At 43.0% G+C, this 21,929-nt stretch overlaps 2 protein-coding genes across 2 annotated transcripts in view; one reads left to right on the top strand and one right to left on the bottom strand.

The window, feature by feature from the left end:
* The first annotated feature begins 261 nt into the window (after positions 1-261).
* On the top strand, positions 262-1,240 carry LOC102385444 (allatostatin-A receptor-like). Its single transcript, XM_025209782.1, has one exon. The coding sequence runs from the start codon at positions 262-264 to the stop codon at positions 1,168-1,170; it is 909 nt and encodes a 302-aa protein (XP_025065567.1). The 3' UTR covers positions 1,171-1,240.
* A 13,102-nt stretch (positions 1,241-14,342) lies between these two features.
* The window catches only part of KLHL42 (kelch like family member 42), a 34,355-nt gene continuing 26,768 nt past the window's right edge, over positions 14,343-21,929 (bottom strand). Inside the window, exon 4 of the mRNA XM_025209785.1 lies at positions 14,343-15,817. Within this exon, the coding sequence (XP_025065570.1) occupies positions 15,732-15,817 (86 nt within the window). The 3' untranslated portion in view covers positions 14,343-15,731. The remainder of the gene's footprint in view (positions 15,818-21,929) is intronic.

The following is a 21,929-nucleotide window of genomic DNA, read 5'->3' as shown; positions in this document are numbered from 1 at the left end:
ACAACTTTTAAAGGCTAATTCTGGCAACTTGCCTTGATAGCAGTTGATATTTTTTAACATTACTTTTTTTCTTGAACTCCAGAGCGAGTGGAATTCTACAAACTGCCTATAAAGCTCACTGGAGACAGAAAGAAGAAAAGGTAGTGAAGAGCAAAGATCAAGGAAGAATTATCAAGGAGTTTTCCCTGTGGATTGTACAGGGCACACTATGGACTTTTTCCCTGTTTTTTCAAAGGAGAAACTTCCAACTGCCTTTATAAAATGTATATAAATTATGTTTTAGTATTTTCCTGCACATTTGCACTGATCTTGGCCATTGGATTTTGTGCCAATGCATTGGTTTTCTTACTCTTTGCTACACACCGTTCAATGCAGAAAAGCCAGTTGGACGTTCTTCTCCTGAGCATGGCTGTTGCAGATCTACTTACCCTTATACTGATGCCCTTCATTCTTGCTTCTGTTGTCTGGTACACTTGGTTTTTGGGAGACACATTCTGCAAGGTTTTCCAGTTTGGTCTGGCTTTCTCCTTAGCTGCTAGCATATATTCTTTGTGTGCTGTCTCTGTCACTAGAGCTAGAATCATCTTGAGTCCTTACAGAGCTCCCAAGTGGACTACCACAATATTTATGCTGACTACGGTTTGGGCATTGAGCGTTATCATCAGTCTGCCATTGCGAATCCATGCCACAGCGGAAACAAGAGTTGGAACAAATGTCACATTTTGCCTGCCAGCTCCCCACCAGCAGCACTACTGGATTGTTTTTAGCCAGTTTATTTTATATTATTTGATCCCAATCTTGATAATTGCATTTAACTATATCCGGCTTGCTCTCTTCTTGCACAAAAGTCCCATGATGTCTTTGGTGAGTTCCAGAAACACCCGAAAAGCCTCAATAATGATCTTTTGTGCAGCTGCTACCTTCTCAGCATGCTGGCTTCCACTGTATATCCTGGAGTTATGCATCTACTTAAGACTCTTCCATCATGGCTATGTTTGGGACACTTTCTATTTCGTCTGTAATATACTTCAGTATCTTCACCCATGCGTCAATCCTGTGCTGTATGTCTTATTGTCCAAGCGATACAAGACTAGTAAAACCAAAAGAATGCTGTGTTTCCAAAGAAATAAAGTACAGCCTCAGGTCCACAACTTAACAGAACCCTCGTGAACCACTTGTGCGTCCCAATCAGTAGGAAAAAGTTCAGTACTTTTGGTGAGTTGCTGAATGTTTATTTAATTCAAACTCCAGCCAAATCATAACAATCCCCCAACCAAATACTCTCTGTCCTTTCTTAGTTTATTCTGTTGAATATGCTATTGGTGTTTTTTTTACTCCTAGATTGAATGTCAGATTTTGCCCCAAACCTTTGCAACATCAAAAATGTAGTGGTAGCAGTGGAGTGGTATTTAGTGCAGAATTTAATCCAAAGCCATTAATTTAAAGAACTCCCTGAAGTAGACTTTTTTTAATTTTGAATTTGTAATTGTGATGAACTGATTAAAGTGACATCATGAACATGACTTGTCCTGATCCAGGCTACATAGCAGCAATCACATTCTGCTCTGCAATTCACAAATTATTTTAAAATATGATACAGTGTTGTTGGGAGTTTGAGAAATCCTTTTAACTGTCTAAAGGTGTACAGTGGAAATCAAAGTAAATCTTTTGTATTCTACATCTGTCTCAAATCTTATATCCTGTCCATCACTGCAGTATCCTAGCACTTTCTAAGTACGCTTACGTGACTGCATGAGCACAGATCAAATTTATTAAAAACCTGGGAGGAAAATGGGATAATTTTCTTTTCCTAAAAGCTTGACATAAATACATAACTTTATTCTTTTTCTATTTTTGTAGTACCAAAAATTGTGATTCACTGGTCTAAATGGTGGTATTCTTCTCTCCTCTTCAAATCTATGAAAGGTTTTATCTTAGTCTGTGATATTTTAAAAACTTAATTAAAAAAAATTACAACCTCCCACCCCAACCCTTTCAATGCCTGAAAGACCCTTGTGCTCATTTTTAAATCTCTGAAGTAGGAAAAGGTTGCTTTCAGGTGGTACACATTAAACTTCTTTCTTAAAAAAACCCCTCTTATGACAGAGTCTCAATTCTGGGATAGCTTGATTATTGAAAAGAACTGCTAATGTTTATTATTTCATGTTTGCTTTTTTGGCATAAACAGGCTGTGTGAATTTGATTAACATTAAAGAGTCTTCACCAACATGCAAGTGAACGACTGTGGAGAGCCAGACGTGCCAGAGCCCACGGCTCTGCCCCTGCTCCCTCGGGATTGCTTTGAAGCATATGGCATCAGATGCAAGAGGTGTTGGGGGCAGAGGCAGGAGTGAGAATAAACTTAAAGTGGAGCTGTGGGTAACATTTGTGTGTTGTTATTTTGTCTTTTGAATTGGTTTTATCACAGGACTGCAATGGCCCCTTGATAAAGACACAGGAAAGTGCAGCATATTCTTTTCAGTAGTCTCTAATCTCACTGCAGTATTTTGACTAGGGGAAAGAACAGAGTTGGTCCCTGCTTGTTGACAAAGAGTGACCTTCTCTGAAGTCCCTCAGAAGATTGTACAATCCATAAAAAACTAAACAGAAAAAAATAAGATGCATTTTATTTGATACTGTTGTATTACAGAGCAAATCAGAATTCTTACTTTAAAATAAAAAAAAAAAATGGGGAGGGAGGAGCAGGATCCACTGGTTTCTCCAGGGTATAGACAAAACATGGGTAGTACCAATTTGGCAATTTTCATATACACTACCTTGGCAATGCGTCACAGCGAAGAGATAGAGATACCAGACTCTAACATCCTGTACAATTCTATTGACATAAATGGAAACTGCTTGGATATGTGTCCATACAAATTTGACCAGCCTTCCTTATGTGGAAAAGGATATTTATCTATATTACTGAATAGTCTAGATCATAGTTTATCAACCTGTGGTACACGTACCCCTGGGGGTACGCAAGACACAGGCAGAGGGTACGTGGGTACCCCAACATGCTCTCACACCCTCTTTTCCTCTCTCTCTCGTCCCTTCCTCCTCTCAAAGCTGTGGGAAAAAATTTGGTGCGCAGCACTTTAAAATCCCCAGTAATAATTTGGCGCACTGCACTTTGCGTGGCACTGGGTTCAGCCCTCCTCGCTTTGGCCAACATCATCTCTAGCCCAGGTACATACTTGAGTTGTGCATCCCTGGTGTAAAAGGTGGCAACTCTATCCACACCAGATCAGACATCTGTCATATCACAGCCTTATATGCAGAGCCCTTCTTCCAACATATGGTACACGTTAGTCTGTAAATATAAAATCCCCTGGAAAATTGAGTGTTGGGGTACTTACTAGAATTTTCAAAAGTTAGGGGGTTGAGAACAAAAGTTACTTAAAAGGTTGAGAAACACTGGTCTAGATGGGAAAGGATGCCTCCACCATGTTGGGGGGAGTGGGGGGGAGGGGAAGATGGTGAATGTACAACAAATAAACATAAACCTATTTCTGTCTGTTTATTTAAGTCTTATATTTTAAAGAGAAGTGCAAAAATACCTATATTTATTCTAGATAATGAGCTCTTTCCACTGAGGCACCATTATTGCAAAAGCCGGATGTGTAATGGTGGCAATACCTAGGTTATTAAAAGAACCTGTGCTGCAGTATCTAAGGTAATTATTTCCACATTTACTGTGGGAAACATATCTGTCTATCTATGAAATGCATGCCTTGCATTGTGAAAGCAGTTAGTTAAAATTCTGGAATATCTGTATGATCTTTATTACAGATGAGTTACTAGAATGCAATACTAATACTATATAAATAGACTTACTGATGTCTCATTAGACATTATGGCATCTGAATGGTATTTGAAATACATGAGAATCTGCATCAAAAATGGAGTTTGGCAGTGTAAACACTTGCATAGTACACAATGGGTTCATATACACATGTGCTTTACTGCAGAGTTGACTACTTAGCTCTGTAGTAAAACATCACCATCTACAGTGTGCCAGTATTAAGACGCAGTAAACTAACTAACTCTGCTGTAAGATAGTATTGTTGGTGGGAAAATTTACTGCTTTGAAATGCATGTGTAGACAGTGACTGGGCGGGGGACAGACTCCTAGCTGTTGCCTAGCTACACGGCTCCACACTTTCAACACTCTCGTGCCCCAGCCAGCTCCTCCTCCACTCAATGCCACCACCTAAAAGTCAGGGCTCACCCTCTAAGCCTGCTGCCAATCTAGGCCTGCTCTGCCCTGGCTTAAGTGCTGCTGTCTCAGTTGCATGTGTAGACACTGTGCATAGAAGCAGTGTACTCTGGCTCAAAGTGCTCCAGAGTTTATCACTTTGCCTTAATTGCAAGTGTAGATGCATCCAGTGTGTATGTATTGTTTAGCTACTAATTAGTTAGTAATTCTATCTAATTTACTCTAGGTTAGATAGAATTAGTAGCTAATTCTATCTAACCTAGAGTAGTATTCTTAGAATTCTAAGAAAAAGGTATCTTAATCATTCCATGTGTAGAAAGTTTTTCTTTTTTACATGGGAAGGGGCAAAGGGCTGAGTTAGCCACCAGCCATTCTAAGTCAGCCATAACAAGGGTAAACAAACAGGGATTAAAAGGATTTGGGAACTGTCACAACCCAGTGATTTTGGTGCCTCGGCACGATGGAATTTCCTTGCCACATGAGAGCCTGTTGCACAGTAAAGGTTTTCTGTTGTAGCAGAAGAACCTCGGTGCAAGAGAGTTCCCGCCAATTTGCAGGGTGCATTTCTTCCTTGCAGCACAGAAATGCACGGTGCAAAGAGTTCCCACTATTCGAATGCAAATTTGTGTCCTGCTATTGGCCAGTGCTAAATTATTCACACGTGGTGGCTAGTAATTGGCTTGCTAGCCGTTTAAAAATTCGCGCGACTTCCGCCCAAGTCGAAGAACTTTGAGCACACTGCAGAGTGCCTCTAAAGAGATCTGACTTGCGGCTAGCTGATCGATAGACAGATCACCTATCGATCCTTCTTCCCGTCGCCGAGCACAATCCCAGACGTAACCTTTTCCCGCCGGCTTGATTTGCGGACGGATTAACTGGCTTGGGCCTCGCCAGCTGGAACAACTCACGTAGTTGTTCAGACGACCGGACCATCTGCGTCGCAACTACACGCGGCGTAAGTAAACGTTCTTGCAACCATTAAACCTTGTCTGCCTCTCCATTCACCAGCCCGCCCTGACGAACGAGCAATTTCTAAATCACCTCGAGTCGGCTCTGGCCGTCCGAGACAGGAACTAGCTGTTATACTCCCATGTGTGCGCTCTATTACTTTTTAACTTTTAGACTAAACTTTATTTACAGTTAAGGGTTTGCAAACTTTGTGCATTTTTGCAGAGAACATCTCTATAGTACCTCGTCTACATGCACACATACAATTTCAACCAACAATGGAACCACTGCTTTCCTGAAGACCTTTCACCAGCCTGAAGAGACCTGAATCCAGTTCACAGAGCATGACAAAAGACACCAGTACAGCAAGCAAATCCAACAGAAACTCAGAAAGAAAACAAATTAGCATTCCTCAGGCCACTGTTCTGTTTCCATTAAGGCAGACAGGTCAGTCCCCATCTGAGCCTTCATAGATTCATAGATTGTTAGGGGCTGGAAGGGATCTTGTAGATCATTGGGTCCAGTCCCCCTGGACTAGGCAGGAAAAGACAACTGGGGTCAAGTGACCCCAGTGAGGTGACTGTCCAGTTTCCTTTTGAAGATTTCTAGGGTAGGTGACTGCACCATCACTGGAGGGAGTTTATTCCAGTCTGGACACCCTGACTGTGAAGGAGTTTTTCCTGGAATTGAGCCTGAAGCAACCTTCCAGGAGTTTGTAGCCATTGCTCCTGGTCTTCCCCAGGGGTGCCCTGGTGAACAGCTGTTCACCGAGTTCTTGATGTACTCCCCTGATGTAGCAGTAAGCCGCTACTAAGTCCCCTCCCAGCCTTCTCTTCTGTAGGCCGAAGAGGCCCAAGTCCCTCAGCCTCTCCTTGTATGGCTTGTCTTGAAAGTCCCTGTTCCTATGGTTGGAACCCCTCTGGACCCTCTCAAGTTTTTCCACATCCTTGTTAAAGTGTAATGCTCAGAACTGGATGCAGTACTCCAGCTACAGTCTCACCAGTGAGGAGTACAGTGGGAGTATCACTTCCTTAGTTTTGCATGAGATGCAACTCGCACTGTCGGCTGATGTTCATGCAATGGTTGATCACTACCCCTAGGTCCCTTCTGGCCGTGGTGCAAGTCAAATTGTTGCCACCAAGTCTGTAGGTATGTTGGGGATTGTTTGCCCCCAGATGGAGCACCTTACACTTCTGAGTGTTGAACTTCATCTGGTTCTGGTCTGCCCCCCTCTCCAGCCTGTCCAGGTCCACCTGTATCTGCAACCTATCTTCTGGCATGGCCACACTCCCCCATAACTTGGTGTTGTCCTCATACGTGGCCAGCAAGCTTTCACCTCCACATCCAAATCATTGATAAAGATGTTGAAAAGCACCGGTCCAAACATGGACCCCTGAGGGACACCACTGACCACTTCTCGCCAGGACAACACAGGTCCGTTCATGAGAACTCTCTTGGTCCTACCATGCAGCCAGTTTCCCATCCATTGAACTGTTGAGCAGTTAAGCCCACAATCTTCCAATTTTTCCACAAGGCTTTCAAAAGCCTTCTGAAAGTCTAGGTATATAATGTCGGCCTTCTCTCCTGTGTCCAGGTGGTGAGAGACCTGTTCATAGAAGGAGATGAGATTGGTAAGACAAGACCTACCCGCGATGAAGTCATGCTGGCTGTCATTCAGAATCTTACCCTCAATGAGAGTATCGCATATAGATTCTTTAATGAGTTTTTCCAGGATTTTCCCTGGGATTGAGGTTAGGCTGACTGGCCTATAGTTGCCCAGGTCCTCCTCCTTCCCTTTCTTGAAGATGGGCACAATGTTGGCCCTCTTCCAATCCTCAGGGGTCTCCCCTGTGTGCCACGATTTCTGAAAGAGTTTTGCCGGAGGTTCCGCAACGACCTCACTCAACTCCATCAACACTTTTGGGTGAAGTCCATCTAGTCCTGCTGACTTACAAATGTCTAGCTTTTCTAGTAGGTTTTGCACCAGCTCAACATCCACAGTGGGAAGGCTATCATTCCCCCCATGTCCCCTGCAATCCTTATCTCGCTTGTCTTTTCCCTTGGTCCAGTAAAATACCGAAGCAAAAGTGGGCATTCCAGAGTTCAGTTTTTTCCCCAAGTGTCCGTTACCAGCTGTGTTAAGCAGGGGCCCCACGCTTCCATTTGTTTTCCTTCTGCTCTCTACATACCTAAAGAAGGACTTATCCTTGACTCCCTTGGCTAACTTAAACTCATAACCATTCCCCTACAAGGGCGGACCACTGTTGTATAGTCCTCCTTGAGGACTGTCCCTAGCTTCCACTGTGTATACACTTCTTTTTTCTTTTTCAAGAGGACCGCAATGTCCTTATTGAGCCAGGAGGGCTTGCCAGCCCTTCTGCTACCTTTCCTTTTCATGGGAATGGTTTTCTTTTGTACTTCAAGGATTGTGTCCTTGAGGAATGACCACTCTTTGTGCACCCCATTTGCCTTCTGTCCCTGGTCCCGCATCACCTCCCCTACTAATGCCCCGAGCCTGTTGCAGTCAGCATTTCTGAAGTCCAGGACTTCAATCTTGCTGGCTGATATGTCAACCTTGCGGTGGACAGTGAACCTGATGAGTTCAAGGTCGCACACCAGATCATCTCCTCTGGCCAAGACCAAGTCTAGGAGAGCAGTACCTCTGGTTGATTCTCGCATTTCCTGGGTCAGAAAGAGCTCCTCGATTATAGTTAAGAAGCTACATGACTTAGCCGAGTGTTCCTCCCAATCTATGACCGGGTAATTGAAGTTGCCCATGAAAACCAAGTCCCTTGCATGCGCAGCCTCTGTCAGTTAAGAGAACTCCAGATCAAGCTCTTCCCCTTGGTTTGGTGGCCTGTAGTAAGTGCCCAGAGTTAGGTCTCTTTCACCTCACCCCCTCCCCCCCTGCCCCTCTGCCTACACCCAAAGCTTGACTCGGAGGGTTTCAAGGTGCTTATCTTTGGAGCCAATGTCAGCTTCCAGAGAGATGTACTGCTCCCTGACATAGAGGGCTACCCCTCTGCCTTTTCTCCCTTTTCTTCAGAGGAACATGAAAATTCTTAATACACCAGACAACCTCAACTCTATGTAAGCCACTTGAGACAGCAGGGACTCATTAAGCTGTCAGCCATCTGGAACAGGCCCACTGTGTGACACTTAAACAAACTGGAGAAGAGAAAGCATCTCTTTACCAGCCTCATAGCCACTTTTTACAACTTTAAAAATATTGTATGCTGCAAAGCCATCAGATTCAGTGCAAGACTTCTGATCTAGGCATGCCCAGCCACCTCAGTTATACATCCTGGTGAATTGTGAGGGCAAATCCAGTTAAGAGGATGCTCAGAGGTCACTGCAGTGGTAGCAAAAGAAATATTCCTGTACAGTCATACTGATAGTGATCTGTTAACTGAGTCTTCGTCTTTAAAGCTGCTTGGAAACTCAGGTTCCATCAGCCTCCCAGGGCAGAATGACAAAGCAAATACTTCATCCCAGAAAAGGTGAAATTCTGGGCTTGAATCAGAGCAGGCAGCGATTGCTCTGTGACAAAGGAATAATTTCTACTACCTTGCCCCAAATCCAATCCTTAATACTGGCTCCAGAATGTAGCTGAGTCAGAATCTACCTGAAACCATTCTATTTCTCATGGCAACCATGACTTTTTTAATTGATCCAGAAGACTAACTAACTGTCTGCATGCACAAAATCACCATGCAAATGTTTGGAGTGTTTGATCCTGCATTCTTAACACTGCATTACTGTTAGGGTACTGACAGACCTGCAGCTTCTCAGTTTAACTCATGGCGCTTTCTGCAAAGCCTCTTGACCCAACAAATGTTCACTGTTGGATGAAGACAGTGGAGGATGGAGCTCCACTTTGGAGCTGATCAGGCAGGAGAGGCCGTCTGTGTGCAGCCTCTTCCCCTAGCCCTGACCCACCCCCTCTCCCAGCTCCAATGCTGCCTCAGGATGTAAGGGGGAAAAAAGCAAGGGAGGGAGCTCCCTTTTGGGGTTTGCTCAGGCTGTGCTGGACGGCAGGGGGTCAGATGGATTGGAGCCCCACACCTCAAGAGGCCACCAATCCACCCGCCCCATCCTCCAGCACAGGCTGGGCAACCCCTAAACAGAAATCCCTCCCCTTCCTTTTCCCCCCTTTGATTCTAAAGACAACACTGGGGATGGGATATATCAGCCCAGCCCTGCTCCCAACACACACTGACAGATGTTAATGAAGGTCCTCCACTTTGGAGCACCTTTATCTGAACCCTCCTGTAACAGGAGTTAATCTGTTGCACGGCCGGGCACTTTTAAAAGTGCTCTGCAGCTGTGCACTTCTGTCAGTGCATGACTGTAGAGTGCTTTCAGTGGCTGATCACACAACAAAGCATCACTTTTGTCAGCACCCTTAGTTCTTGCATTTTGGGGTTTGTTTGTTTTTTTAACAACATGCAGGTTTTCTTGAAATCCCAGTAGCTGAAAACAGGGAATTCCACAATTGTGTAACTACAATTTTATTTTTCCCATGCAAGGATCTAGGTATGCAAGCATCAATACAGAAGGACAACTGCATGCTCTGGACAGGATGACTAATGTGTAGGGTGGTCAATAAAAACTGAAGATTTTGGTCAAAAGAATATAGATTGTTCCTTCCAACACAGGTGTAGGTTGCACTTCCAGGTAGCAGTTTAAAGGAAATAATGCCAGGAAATGTGATGAAGTGTTCTAAAGTCTTAATGCCCACAGAATGGCTTTCTGTAAGACAGGGAAGTGGAAAATGGAAAGAACACAGGGCTCTGACCCTGCATTTTTTATTCCAAAAATTACCACCAGCAAGAGAAAAAATGCCAGTGGCTTCCCCCAGAATGCTCAAGGAAGTTGGAAAGAGAAAAAAAACCTCACAATTTAATAAAGTAGACCCTCATAGCTCATAAAGATACAGCAGGATGGATAAAGAAATTGATGTTAAGAGAAATTTGAAAATAGCCAGCTGAAACAAAGGTTGTTTGCTTTTTTGCATAGATAAGATCTCTTCATTTCCAGCTATTTCTATTTCTCTGTCTGCATTTCCCTGTTGCACATGTTCTGCCGTCACTCTTTATTGTTCCACTTAATACTTAACTAAATCAATTTTGGGAGATTTCCCTATGTCAGATAATATATTTACTGTTACCCATTCAAGAGTGTGTAATGGGAATTACACAAGACATTTTTTAAACCCTTATCTAAGATATATTATATAAAATCTGTGAAGTCCACACATGGTAAAACTGTACTTTGACATTTCAGGAGGTTTCTGCCTCAGTACTTCCCATGAGGTAATGTTTTGGGGAGAAGCCTACCTACCGAAAACAACACATTTTGGAGCCTGTTTTTATGTGCTCACTTAGTGAGTGAGACCTTCAAAGGCTGTAACTTTCAGAAGTACTGAGCACATAGCCTTTGCACAATTGGGTACCCCAAAACTAAGGCACTCCAAATCCAATTGGAGAACTGTGGCCCCCATTTTTAAGGCTACATATGCATATTTTACCCCACATTCTACCACGCAAGAATCTATACATTTTGTGACTGACGCAATGCCTTGTACAATTGCTTATCGACCTAAATATAGCTTCTTATATTGCTCCCAGATTATTTTTTTGAGACAGAAAGTGTGTAGTACTTTCTCCTAGAAATAAAGCTACTCCTTTCCCCAAGCCCAAATGCTACTTCTTGGCAACCATCGGTCCTCTGGATCATGGTGTATGCGCTAAGTCTGTGTGACCATCACACCAAGACCTTCAGCATGTACACTTAGGCAAGAGTATGAAGGAGTAGAGGCTGCCCTAGACCTACCATCCCCCGCTTTAGACAATCAAGACAGAGTCCAAAGGCCAGACCAAGTCCAAATGTTCAGTACCTTGGTGGTTGTAGCTTTTGCCAGAGAGGAACAGATTAAAACTGCTGCTGCCTGCCTAATGGCTCAGTGGCAGCATGTTTCTGTCAGGGTGATGTCCCTTAGCCTCTCTCCAACTAAGGAGTACTCACAAGGCAGTGGATGGTAGGGTTTTGAGGAGCCTTAGAGTCTCCTAACTGTGGAGTTTGCAACATAGTGTATTTTATTGGCGCTAACATGCCATGAGTAGCCATACTACATTGCCACGAAACCTACCAGTCGGATACAATTTACAGTTATACCAACGATCAACGGTAACTCATAGTTATGAGTCATAATTATGACCTACCTTTGATCCTGGGTATAACTGTAAATTGCAAATGCTACTACCATTGTGCTAATGGCTTATGTACGGGGTGAATTTTTGAAGCACTCAGTTCTTACCTCTGCTTCTACTGAAGCTAAAGTGAAATCTCCTATTATAAAATACATACAATTTAGGGCAGAGATAATGGGCTGCTAAGCCACCCTATTCCATGATACCCAACACAAGTGTCAAGCTTAAGGGAAGTGCTTGAAGGGAGGAGGTATGCTCAGCTGGTGGCTGGCTAGGGACAGTTCCCTATCAAAGCCATCCCATGGAGAGATGGGCCAGAGAAAAGATATATATCTTGTCTGACTGCCAACGTAACTTAGGCTTGAGATAGAGGAGTTAGCTTTTTCAGAACTCTTCTCAAGAGCAACGAGAAGCCTGCCAAGTTTTTGAATCTTTTGTGTCACCTAACTGGTGCTGTAGATCACTTCAACTGGAAGGTGCTGGAGAGTGGACAGATGAGTTAAAAGATTATGATGGAAAAGAGGCATGACCACACTGTACCCTGTGCGTGGAGGGAGGGTGAAATGGGGAAGAAGGAGGGCTCCCCATTGTGTGCAGCTAAGCTGGTCAAACTACATACTTTTCAAACTCCTAATCATATTTTACAAGTAGTCTTGAAATCAAGAGGCCAATAAAGCTGATATCCCAATTCTCACGGGCACATGGGAATATACTGGGCTGAGACAGAGAGAGAGAGAGACTTTTATTTCATGGACTTCATTAAAAATAGCAGAGAGAACGAAGCATTATCAAGAATTTATTAATTTGAGTGGTTTAGATTCAGACAGGGGAGAGATTCAGAAAAAATATTAAAAGAAATACAATGTAGGAAACTTAAGCTATAAAATGCTAATTTGCTACCCTTCTGCCTAGGTTTTTACTTTATTTCTCAAAACACAAAAATAGTTTGCTTGCTCAAGGCTGCTGTTTTGTTTGTCCAAACATCTTTGGCTTGAAAAAAAAAAAATCACGGATAGGTGCACGAAACTGAGGATGACCTAGAGGTGGTATTGGTGGCCATGCTACCCCACTCCATTCCCCTCCAAGGCCTGGGAGACCCATAATTAGTTCCCTCCTCTGCCTAAGAAGATCTGAACCCACAAGTTGGAATTTGTCCTGGCCATCCAGCTACAAGTATTCTGGAGTGGGGAGCTCTCAGTGAGTTAAAGCTGTTCCACTTTTCATGTAATAGCTATTGAATAGCTATTCATTCAGGCAGGACAGAAACTTTTTCAATGTTTTAATTCAAGAGCAAAACTGAAACCCCACCCCGCCACCTATTAGCCTAGTTATGGCATAAACAAGGTTAAGTATTTTTTATGTCAGCGGTCAGCAAAGTGTAGCTCACAGAGCCACTGAATCTGGTCCATGGAGCTGGGGGCTTTTGCACAGGGCACGGCTGGGTGGTGAGGAGGCTTTGTGAACACTTCAGAGCAGCTGGGCGGTGGTGAGGTTATCCTGAACTGCGGCTAGGCAGTGGGGAGAAGCCATGGTTGTGGCAGTGGGCCAGACTGGGACATTTTTGCTTGAAATTTTAACACAGAGAAACTACAAAAACAACATGGCAACAAAAGACTTTAGGGTCTGTGCCTCCCCTGAAGGCATTGCTTTAGATTCTAAATTCACTGTAGTATGGGCAATATTCATAGCTGATGGAAGACAGTGGTAGCCTTTTCATTGATATCAAAGAGCTCTGGGTCAGGTCCTATGAATATCAGAACTTGTAAAGTATGAATCCAATCCAAAAAATCTCCTGACATACCTTAGCGTTTTTGTCATCATGGATACAACAGGGTTTTTGCAGCTCTTCCTCCTATCTCATTCATCATAGATGCACATGCCATTGGAAGGCAATACTTATACATATAACATTAAAGAAACTAATGTCAATCCATGAATTGCAGGGATTTGTATACCAGATTCTGTGGCTGCATTTGAATGCAGTTTATGCCTACAGGATGGAGAATTGCTGTGGTTTAGCATCTGTTTTCTGACTCCCTTCTGACCCCCTACCTCCCAAAACCTAGGTTCTGTGGGCTTCACAGTGGTTATCATAGACTGAATTTACAACCACAAAATACACACTCTCATCTGTGACGCAGCTCTGGCCTGTAGAGTAAATGCAGTCAGTCAAAGCCCTACCTGTGCAGGACAGAATTTCCCTCCATGCCTACTGGAACTGCAACACAGTATCACACATCATGAAACATGAACTTAATATTCTTAAGCAAAAGACATTATTAAAAAGGAACAGCTGCCTAGAAAGTGAGATCCCCTCAACTCCTCCCCCTAATTTACATTTCAGCTGTTACCTTTCTGCCGTTGAAACGTGCAGCAAAGATTTTGAAATGATTGCAGTGCCAAAGCACATTAAGTAATGTGACTCTTTACACTTCATCTTCCCCCAACAGCTCCTCACCCATCCAAATGCTACGGAACTGATACAGTTACCTTGACACAGAGTAGTATCGCATGTATTGACTTCAGTATAGCTACACCTGGAGTAAGGATTACCTCAACCTCAGTAAAGGTGGCAGGACTCAGCTCTCAATGACACTTTATGACCAAGCAAATAAAGCCAACGTGCAATTCAACATCCTCATCATTTTAAAAATGTGAAGATTTAAAAGGTAGAAAAGTTGTTGGTCATTTTTAATAAGAACATTTTAAAACTCAATTTCTCTAAATTTTACTGAAGCCCCCAGATAAATTGTGATTTGGGACTAAGACATGACATGCAAATTATAACTTTGTAGAAGCTGGGAGAGATAGCTGATAGAGAATGAAAAGGAAAGGGAAAGATCCACACTATAATGGTAAGCTCATTTCAACTTAAGCCACTGAGACCCTATCAGATCTCTGCAATAATGCTTTTTCACTTGACTAGCACAAGAGCTGACAACTGAAATAAATACTGTGTGAAAGGAAGCAGGCAGGTGCCAGGAGGATAAACCTTGCATTGAAAACCTGACATTGGCAGGGATTTGGGAAGTGAAGGGAGAAAAGTGCCCAACCCTTGAGCATTATGATGATGGGAGCTGAAGTACCACAGCAGGATCTCACCAACCTGTTCAGTGTGATCAAAAGTTGTTACATGGTCGGTGGTTAACTGTGATCAGTCAGAAGCACAGGTGGGTAGAAAGGATCTATGATTAGTGTACAAGCTCCCTTCAAGTTCTAATACTGGTGGAGAATAGTCCACTTTATTTATTGAAAAAATACTGCTTTCTAGAACATGTCTATCATCACTGGGCACAAGCATTTAAAAAAATATCATAAAATGTCAGTCAGCAGAAAGTCAACAAGAGATTAAAACAAAAAGTCACAGAACAGGACTGAAATAGAAAATATAGGACAGATTACACGTCCGTACACTACTGCACCTTGGAGAAGTTTAAGAGCATTGGCAAATGGGAAGTATTTAGGGCTTCAATGCTGTATAAAAAACAAAGCATCATTTCTCCCAGTGAAGCATATGGAAGTTATAGGTGCTCACCACCTTGCAGAATTAGCCCTTTCAGAACAACATAGTGCCTGGTCTGTCTGCAACAAGAGAAAGGAACGCAGGAGTTGCAGTGACTTCAATTTTTCTCACAGGCAGAGTTCACATGCAAGAAAGTGTGTCTGTACTCCTGACTGCTATAAGCAAATTAAAGTGTACAAAGAAAAGTTTGTAATTCTGATAGCATATTTAACACTGTCTTATTGGTAGTGCTAAGTCTACTAGAAAAAGCAAAACACACATATCATATGCAATTAGGATACAAATTTTAAAGACACAAAAGAACAATCCACCTCGGCTCACAAAGGCCAAGGTTCTTTTTCAATCTTCTCTCTCCTTTTTTGGAAAGGTAGCAAGAATTGCACAGGTACCTATGTAAGAGACAAAAAACATTCAGTCTGTAGAGAATGTTAATATCTCTTGCCACCTTAGGGCTTTTGTTCTTGCTGTTAAAATTTACAGTGGGTGTTGGGAGCCACCCTTTGGTCATCTCTGTAAGTGCAAAAATCAATAAAATCTACTAAGTTGTTACCTTTAGAAAGGGATTCTTGAGAGCAATTCATGAACTTTGCTAACGTCAATAAAAACTCTTCAAGTTCTGCCCTGGGACTAACACCATTTATTAAGTAAAACTACCTCCCTCAGGAGACAGGGATGATTAATCTTCCTTTTTACAGTGCTCCAAGTTCTGTTATCTCTGCCTTTCTTTCTTTCTCGCAACACCAACACAAACCAGTTTCCTCATAATACCTGAATACCACCAATACCATTTCTTACTAGATTGAGGATTAAAGAAAATTAACACTCACTCTTATACGACCCATTTTTTTCCTTGGAAGTAGAGTAACAGAAATAACAACCTTCTCCCAATTGTTCCTTGTTTCATCTTGGCTATTGCTAAGCATGAGACAGGATAAAAAGGGGATGGTTAGGAAATGAGGAAAAGCAAAGCAGGCTAGACAATGATCTAACAAGGCAATTAAGCACTCAAAAATGGGAAAAAGAGACATTCAGCCCAAAGAACATAAAGTGGTAAGACAGAAATGGATACCCATGGAAACTGACCAGGGAGAATCACAAGATTTACTATGACCCAACTTCTATTTTACCATAGCCTGTGCCCAGAAAAAGATAAACAATCTGCTCTCTCTTTACCTTTTGCCATGCCTCAGTGAACTTTTAAAAAACATTTCCATGATATGGAAAGGGGCTAAAAGTTCCCAGAGTTTTCCATTTACCCCTCCTTCAGGACTTGTCCACCATTGCTCCATCAATTTCAGCTACTTAGAATTATCCTCTGTTGAGCTGTCAGTTTTTACTCATTCAGTCATTATAGTCTATTACCGAACTAGTCCATGAGGCAATGACAGTGCTCACAAAGGAACATGAAAGATTTGTATCTAGGTATGTAATACAGATGGCTACCATCTACACAACTCTGATTCAAGGGGAAAGAAGCAATCCTGAACACGAATGGTGACCAGGGAGCACAAAGAGGTAAAAAACAATGGGTCAAGCTGTCAAGATGATTATGTGAAGAAACGAACTAGTCCGTAAACAGAGGAAAAGTGGACAAAGGAAAGGATAAATCACTTAAGAAACACGAAGGAGCCTGGGAAACCTGTTAAAGACAATAAATGTTGGCCAAGATAGCTGTTCCAATAGCTCCTGAGACAGTTTTAATAATCAATTAAATAATTGTATCATTGATAACTAATCAAATTTTTTTATATTTACAAAGCGCTTCAGAAACATTAATAAATGAATTAGGCCCTCCCGCCACAATCTCCTGCTATTACTATCCATATTTTGCATTTCAGAAAGCAGACAGAGAGGCCACATAGCCTCTCCAAGCCCACACGGTAAGTCAAGAGCAGAACCAGATTAAAGATTCAGGAATTCCCAGTCTGGTGCTCAATCAGTCGGACCACAAGGCCTCTCATTTTAATAGGTATATATTGCTGTCACTTGGTGAAAGTTCAATTGTCCCTTTAATTAAATCTGGTTCACCCTCCAAGAGAGGTAACTGTGTGTTTTGTATCGTTCGACATTTCCATGGGCTTATTTAGAAGCATGTTTGTTACTTAGTTTTAAAAGAGACCTTTTGCCAGTCTGCTTTACCTAAATGGGCAGTATCTGCAAAATGGTGCCTTAGGTGCAATATTAAAGCTGTGTTAAGAAAATAAGATGGAGATAAGGCAATCATTAAGATGTTTTTCCTCCAAGGTATGGAGGGTCACCCACTATGAGTGTCTTACTGAAAAAAAATGGCTTGGGCTATGGTTATTTCATCCTTTTTCAATACCATCCTACATAGCATTATTACATAACAGCATTGCCCTTAATTTAACAATAGCCTGTAGCAGGATTTCAACTATAGGGCTAGGGTTGCCTTCTACGACCAGGTCACAAAATCCTTGGATGCAGGTGTCGTGGTGGATGTAGTCTTTCTGGACTTTAGGAAGGCCTTCAACACCGTCTCTCACCCTATTCTCAATAAAAGATTAGGTGACTATAGCATTGATGCCTAGACAGTCAGATGGGTCACAAATTGGCTAGAGGGCTGCACCCAGACAGTGGTGGTGGACTGGTCATTTTCGACCTGGAGGGACATGGGCAGTGGGGTCCCCCAGGGCTCGGTCCTCGGGCCCACACTGTTTAACATCTTCACCAGCAACTTGGACAAGGGGGTGAAAAGCACCTTGTTCAAGTTCGCACATGACACTAAGATGTGGGGAGAGGTGGGCACGCTAGACGGGAGAGACAGGCTACAACTAGATCTGGACAGGTTACAGGGGTGGGCAGATGAGAATAAGATGGGATTCAATACTGACAAGTGCAAGGTGCTGCACCTAGGGAGAAAGAACCAGCAGCATACCTACAGGCTGGGGAACTCTTCTCATCAGCACAGAGGTAGAAAAGGATCTGGGAGTCGCTATTGATTCCAAGATGAACATGGGCCGACAATGTGGGGACGCAGTCAGGAAGGCTAACCGCACCTTGTCATGTATCCACAGATGCATCACGAGCAGGTCCAAGGGGGTGATCCTCCCCCTCTATGCGACACTCGTCAGGCCGCAGCTGAAGTACTGCGTCCAGTTCTAGGCGCTGCACTTCAGGAGGGATGTGGACAGCATTGAGAGGGTCCAAAGGAGGGCCACTTGCATGATCAGGAGAAGCAGGGCAGGCCCTGCGAAGAGAGGCTACGGGACTTGAACCTGTTCAGCCTCCACAAGAGAAGGCTGAGAGGGGATCTGGTGGCCATCTATAAACTTACCAGGGGGGACCAATGGGGAACGGGAGAGTCCCTGCTCCCCCGAGTACTACCTGGAGTAACTAGGAATAATGGCATAAGTCACTGAGTAGATTCAGGCTAGATATCTGGAGGCACTACTTCACAGTCAGGGCAGCTAGGAGCTGGAACCAACTTGCAAGGGAAGTGGTGCTCGCTTCTACCCTAGGGGTCTTCAAAAGGAGGCTAGATAGACACCTTGCCAGGGTCGTTTGACCCCAGCATTCTTTCCTGCCCATGGCAGGGGGGTGGACTTCAAGATCTACACTTCAAGATCTACTCAGGTCCCTTCCGACCCTACCAACTATGAAACTATGACAGAAATTACACATAAACTGGTGTAAGTGATCAGAAACTGGTTCAAATCTGTAACACAACAAAAGTTCAGTGCACATAAATTGCTTTAAAAATGGCCAAAACCAGTAAGATAAACCGGGATGGATGTAGTATCAGACTTAACTGATTTAGGCTAAATTGGTTTATTGCACTTCTGTCCCAGATCTAGATGACAACATTGCCACCGTCCCCCAAATTTTGTGTCCATTGTCCAAATTAATATTACCTTCTAAACCAGTACAGCTGGCCTTCAAGGCCACTGTTTCTCAACCAGGGTGTCGCAAGATTCTTTTAAGCACAGGTCCTCCTGCCGCAACCTGAAACTGCCTCGCTGTGCCTGTTTCTGGGAGATGCTATGCAGGGTTGTACTAGGAAGAAGCTGCAACAGGTGCGGGTACTCCATTGCAGCTCAGTCTGATGGAAGGGGCCTGAAAGCCCAGTCCAGCAACACCACTACTGCAGATAAAAAAAGGAAGTGGTTCGTTCTGCCCACATCTGCAGAGTGTTACGCATAGAAGTTATGGAGATGGGCCTTGATTTTAAAAAAGTTAAGAACCACTGCTCTAGACCAGGGTGCTCAACTGGTCCATGGGACAGATCTGGCCCCTGGTGCTCCGCACAGATGTGTGTGGAGCTCCACAGGCTGTGGCCCTGCACATTAGATTGGGTATGCAATAGGGCTGTACGAAATTTCGCCACCAGTTTTGTTTTGATGCTGTTTTGACCTGTTTCAAGGTCGAAACAGCAAAATCGAAACGAAACAGATATGATTGACACAGCCTTGAAACAAAACAAGGCAAGTCAAAACCTTTTGCCGGTTCAACACTGTTTTGACGTTTCGCCCATAGGCTATAATGGGGAAGGTTGAAACAGCCTATAACTTTGTCATTTTCTGGCCAGATTTGGATGGAACTTGTAGGAATGGTAGTCCTTTCTGAGGGAATAAAGCATGCCAAGTTTCAAGGAGATAGGTACATGGGGTTCAGAGAAACTGCACCTCAGATACCATCCCTGCAGTTTTGACCCCGCTGTGGCTTAACACATACAGGTGACATGAGTTTTTCCTCAGACTTTGGGGTGCAGTTTCTCTGAACTCCCCTGCACCTATCTTCTGAGGGCATGAAGTGTGCCAAGTTTCAAGAAGGGACTACCATTCCTGCAGGTTTCATCCAAATTTGGCCAGAAATGACAAAGTTATAGTCTGTTTCAACCTCCCCCATTATATTCTATGGGTGAAACAGGGCCGAAACAGCAAAACATTTCAACGGAATGAAACAAAACAGCCGTTTCAACTCAAAACAAAAGCCGAAACGAAACACTGTTCTGATGAAACACTGGTCAAAATGGAACACTTCTGTTTCGCACAGCCCTAGTATGCAAAGTGAAGCGGGGCCTGATCCTGGCCCCTGGTGGCCAAGCCAGGGTGGTGCAAGACCTCTGGAGCCAAAACTATGAGCATCACTGGTCTAGACCTACACACACAGTAATTTGATCATAGAAAGCTGAAACTAGGTCCTAAGGAGAGAGTTTTTTTCATTTAATAAAGACAGCATACATTAACACTGTCTTTAATATAAGATAAGCTATACTGAAAAGAACAAAGTACTGCCCCACCCACACTCCAAAAAAACAAAAACATGCAGAGCATAGCTCTAAAAATCCCGGCTTGGGTTGCAGTCACTGATGATTAAGGATCACCAGATATGAAAGATGTCATTCAGAATTATGACTTTGGGCAATGGGTAGATCTTTGCGGTTAATTCAGTGCATATGTCACCAAGTGACAGCAAGTAGATTTATCACTCAACTGTGAAGAGATGTCTACATATATTGCTCTGTTTGCGACCTGGGGTACCATTAAAATAAAGCTGGATCTAGTGGATCTAGTGTTGAACAGAAAGAAAACAAGTAACAAAATAATACCCATATGACTAGGCAAAAATTTATCATACGATAATGGCCTACTGTTTATATGTATCCTAAAACACTCCTGAAACTAGGCATTTTAAAAGTATGATAGAAATTATGTGAAAGTCAACTGGTTTCTACGTGGCAGTCAATGTAGCGTAGTCTGATGCTCATATTCAAGGCAGCTGCTTAATGGGGCATATTTTCCACAGCATAAATGGATGCAACTGGACACAACTGTACTCACAATGTGTGTACACACAAGTAGGCAACAGGCACTAGAATGAGTACTTACAAATTTGTCCCTTAATTTTTGGCGGGGCTTAAGACTTGCAGGCAAATATTCTCCACACCAAAAACAGGCTTATATTGATTCACTGCAAGGAAAAAATCTTAAACTCCATCTTCTCATGCCCTTCTACACACTTGAATATGGAACCAGTACCTGCGGCATGGAAGAAGGTTGTGGCCTGAGTTCTGTACATGCCTACAAAGCTCTTGAAGTAAGCTGGGTCTTCCCTACAAGCAGTGGTGTCAGATTCAAGACTACTCAACCCTTTTTCAGTAAAATATGTCAGACTCTCCCAGAGAGATACAGTAAGCAGACTCTTATGAATTCATTATTTATAGAGGAATGAGAGCCCCTTCATACTAAAGATTATCTCCAGCAGTTAGGGAGATTTGGGAAGAAAGGAAGAGATTTGCTGTGCACCAGTCCTCACTAACAGACATGAAATGTCTCAGTCCTGCCTGCCCCTTTTCTCTGAGTAAGTAAATGGCTTATTATAGGCCAGAGGCTAGAGTAACCCATGGTACCCCAACTGGTGGGAGAAAAAAGGACTAAGATCCAGGCAAAACTGCTCTGAATGTTCATTTACATTCCTCCACTCAAACTGCCCTGGACCTCCCCAGGAGTGGTTGGCTTAACAGAAAACATGATTGCTTTACCAAGGAGGATTTCTGTGCACTTCACTGCCAGTCAGCCTGCCACCAAGACTCGGTCTCCAATATCTCTAATGTAACCTTAAATCATCTGGATATTAGAAAAGAAAACTAAAGAAATAAAACATATACTTTTAAAAACTCTTCAACCAATTAACAGGCTCCTCCCATTTGGAATTTACTGTTGCCTCTAGCAACATTGTTTTTAAATGCCAAGCGAAAAAGTATGTTCCTTTAATGTAAACTGTTAACGATATCCAGGCAGCAGTCTTAAATCTTCACACAAATCCTCCCAGCTCCTGCAAAAGTGTTTCATTAGAAACAATGAACAAGATTTTCAAATTTACACTTGGTGCCCTGCTGTCATTTGGAACCTCAAAAATCCCCTCTCCCACAATTATACAAGAGATAATAATGCTAAAGGACAAATGATTTGTGCATAGTTTCATAGTTACAGGGTCAGAAGGGGCCTAATAGATCTTCTAGCCCGACCCCCTGCCAGGGCAGGAGAACAACCCCAAAAAAAAAAAA

This window comes from Alligator sinensis, unplaced genomic scaffold (assembly GCF_000455745.1).
Source record: "Alligator sinensis unplaced genomic scaffold, ASM45574v1 scaffold15_1, whole genome shotgun sequence".
NCBI lineage: Eukaryota > Metazoa > Chordata > Crocodylia > Alligatoridae > Alligator > Alligator sinensis.
This window is presented reverse-complemented; position numbering and strand designations above follow the sequence as displayed.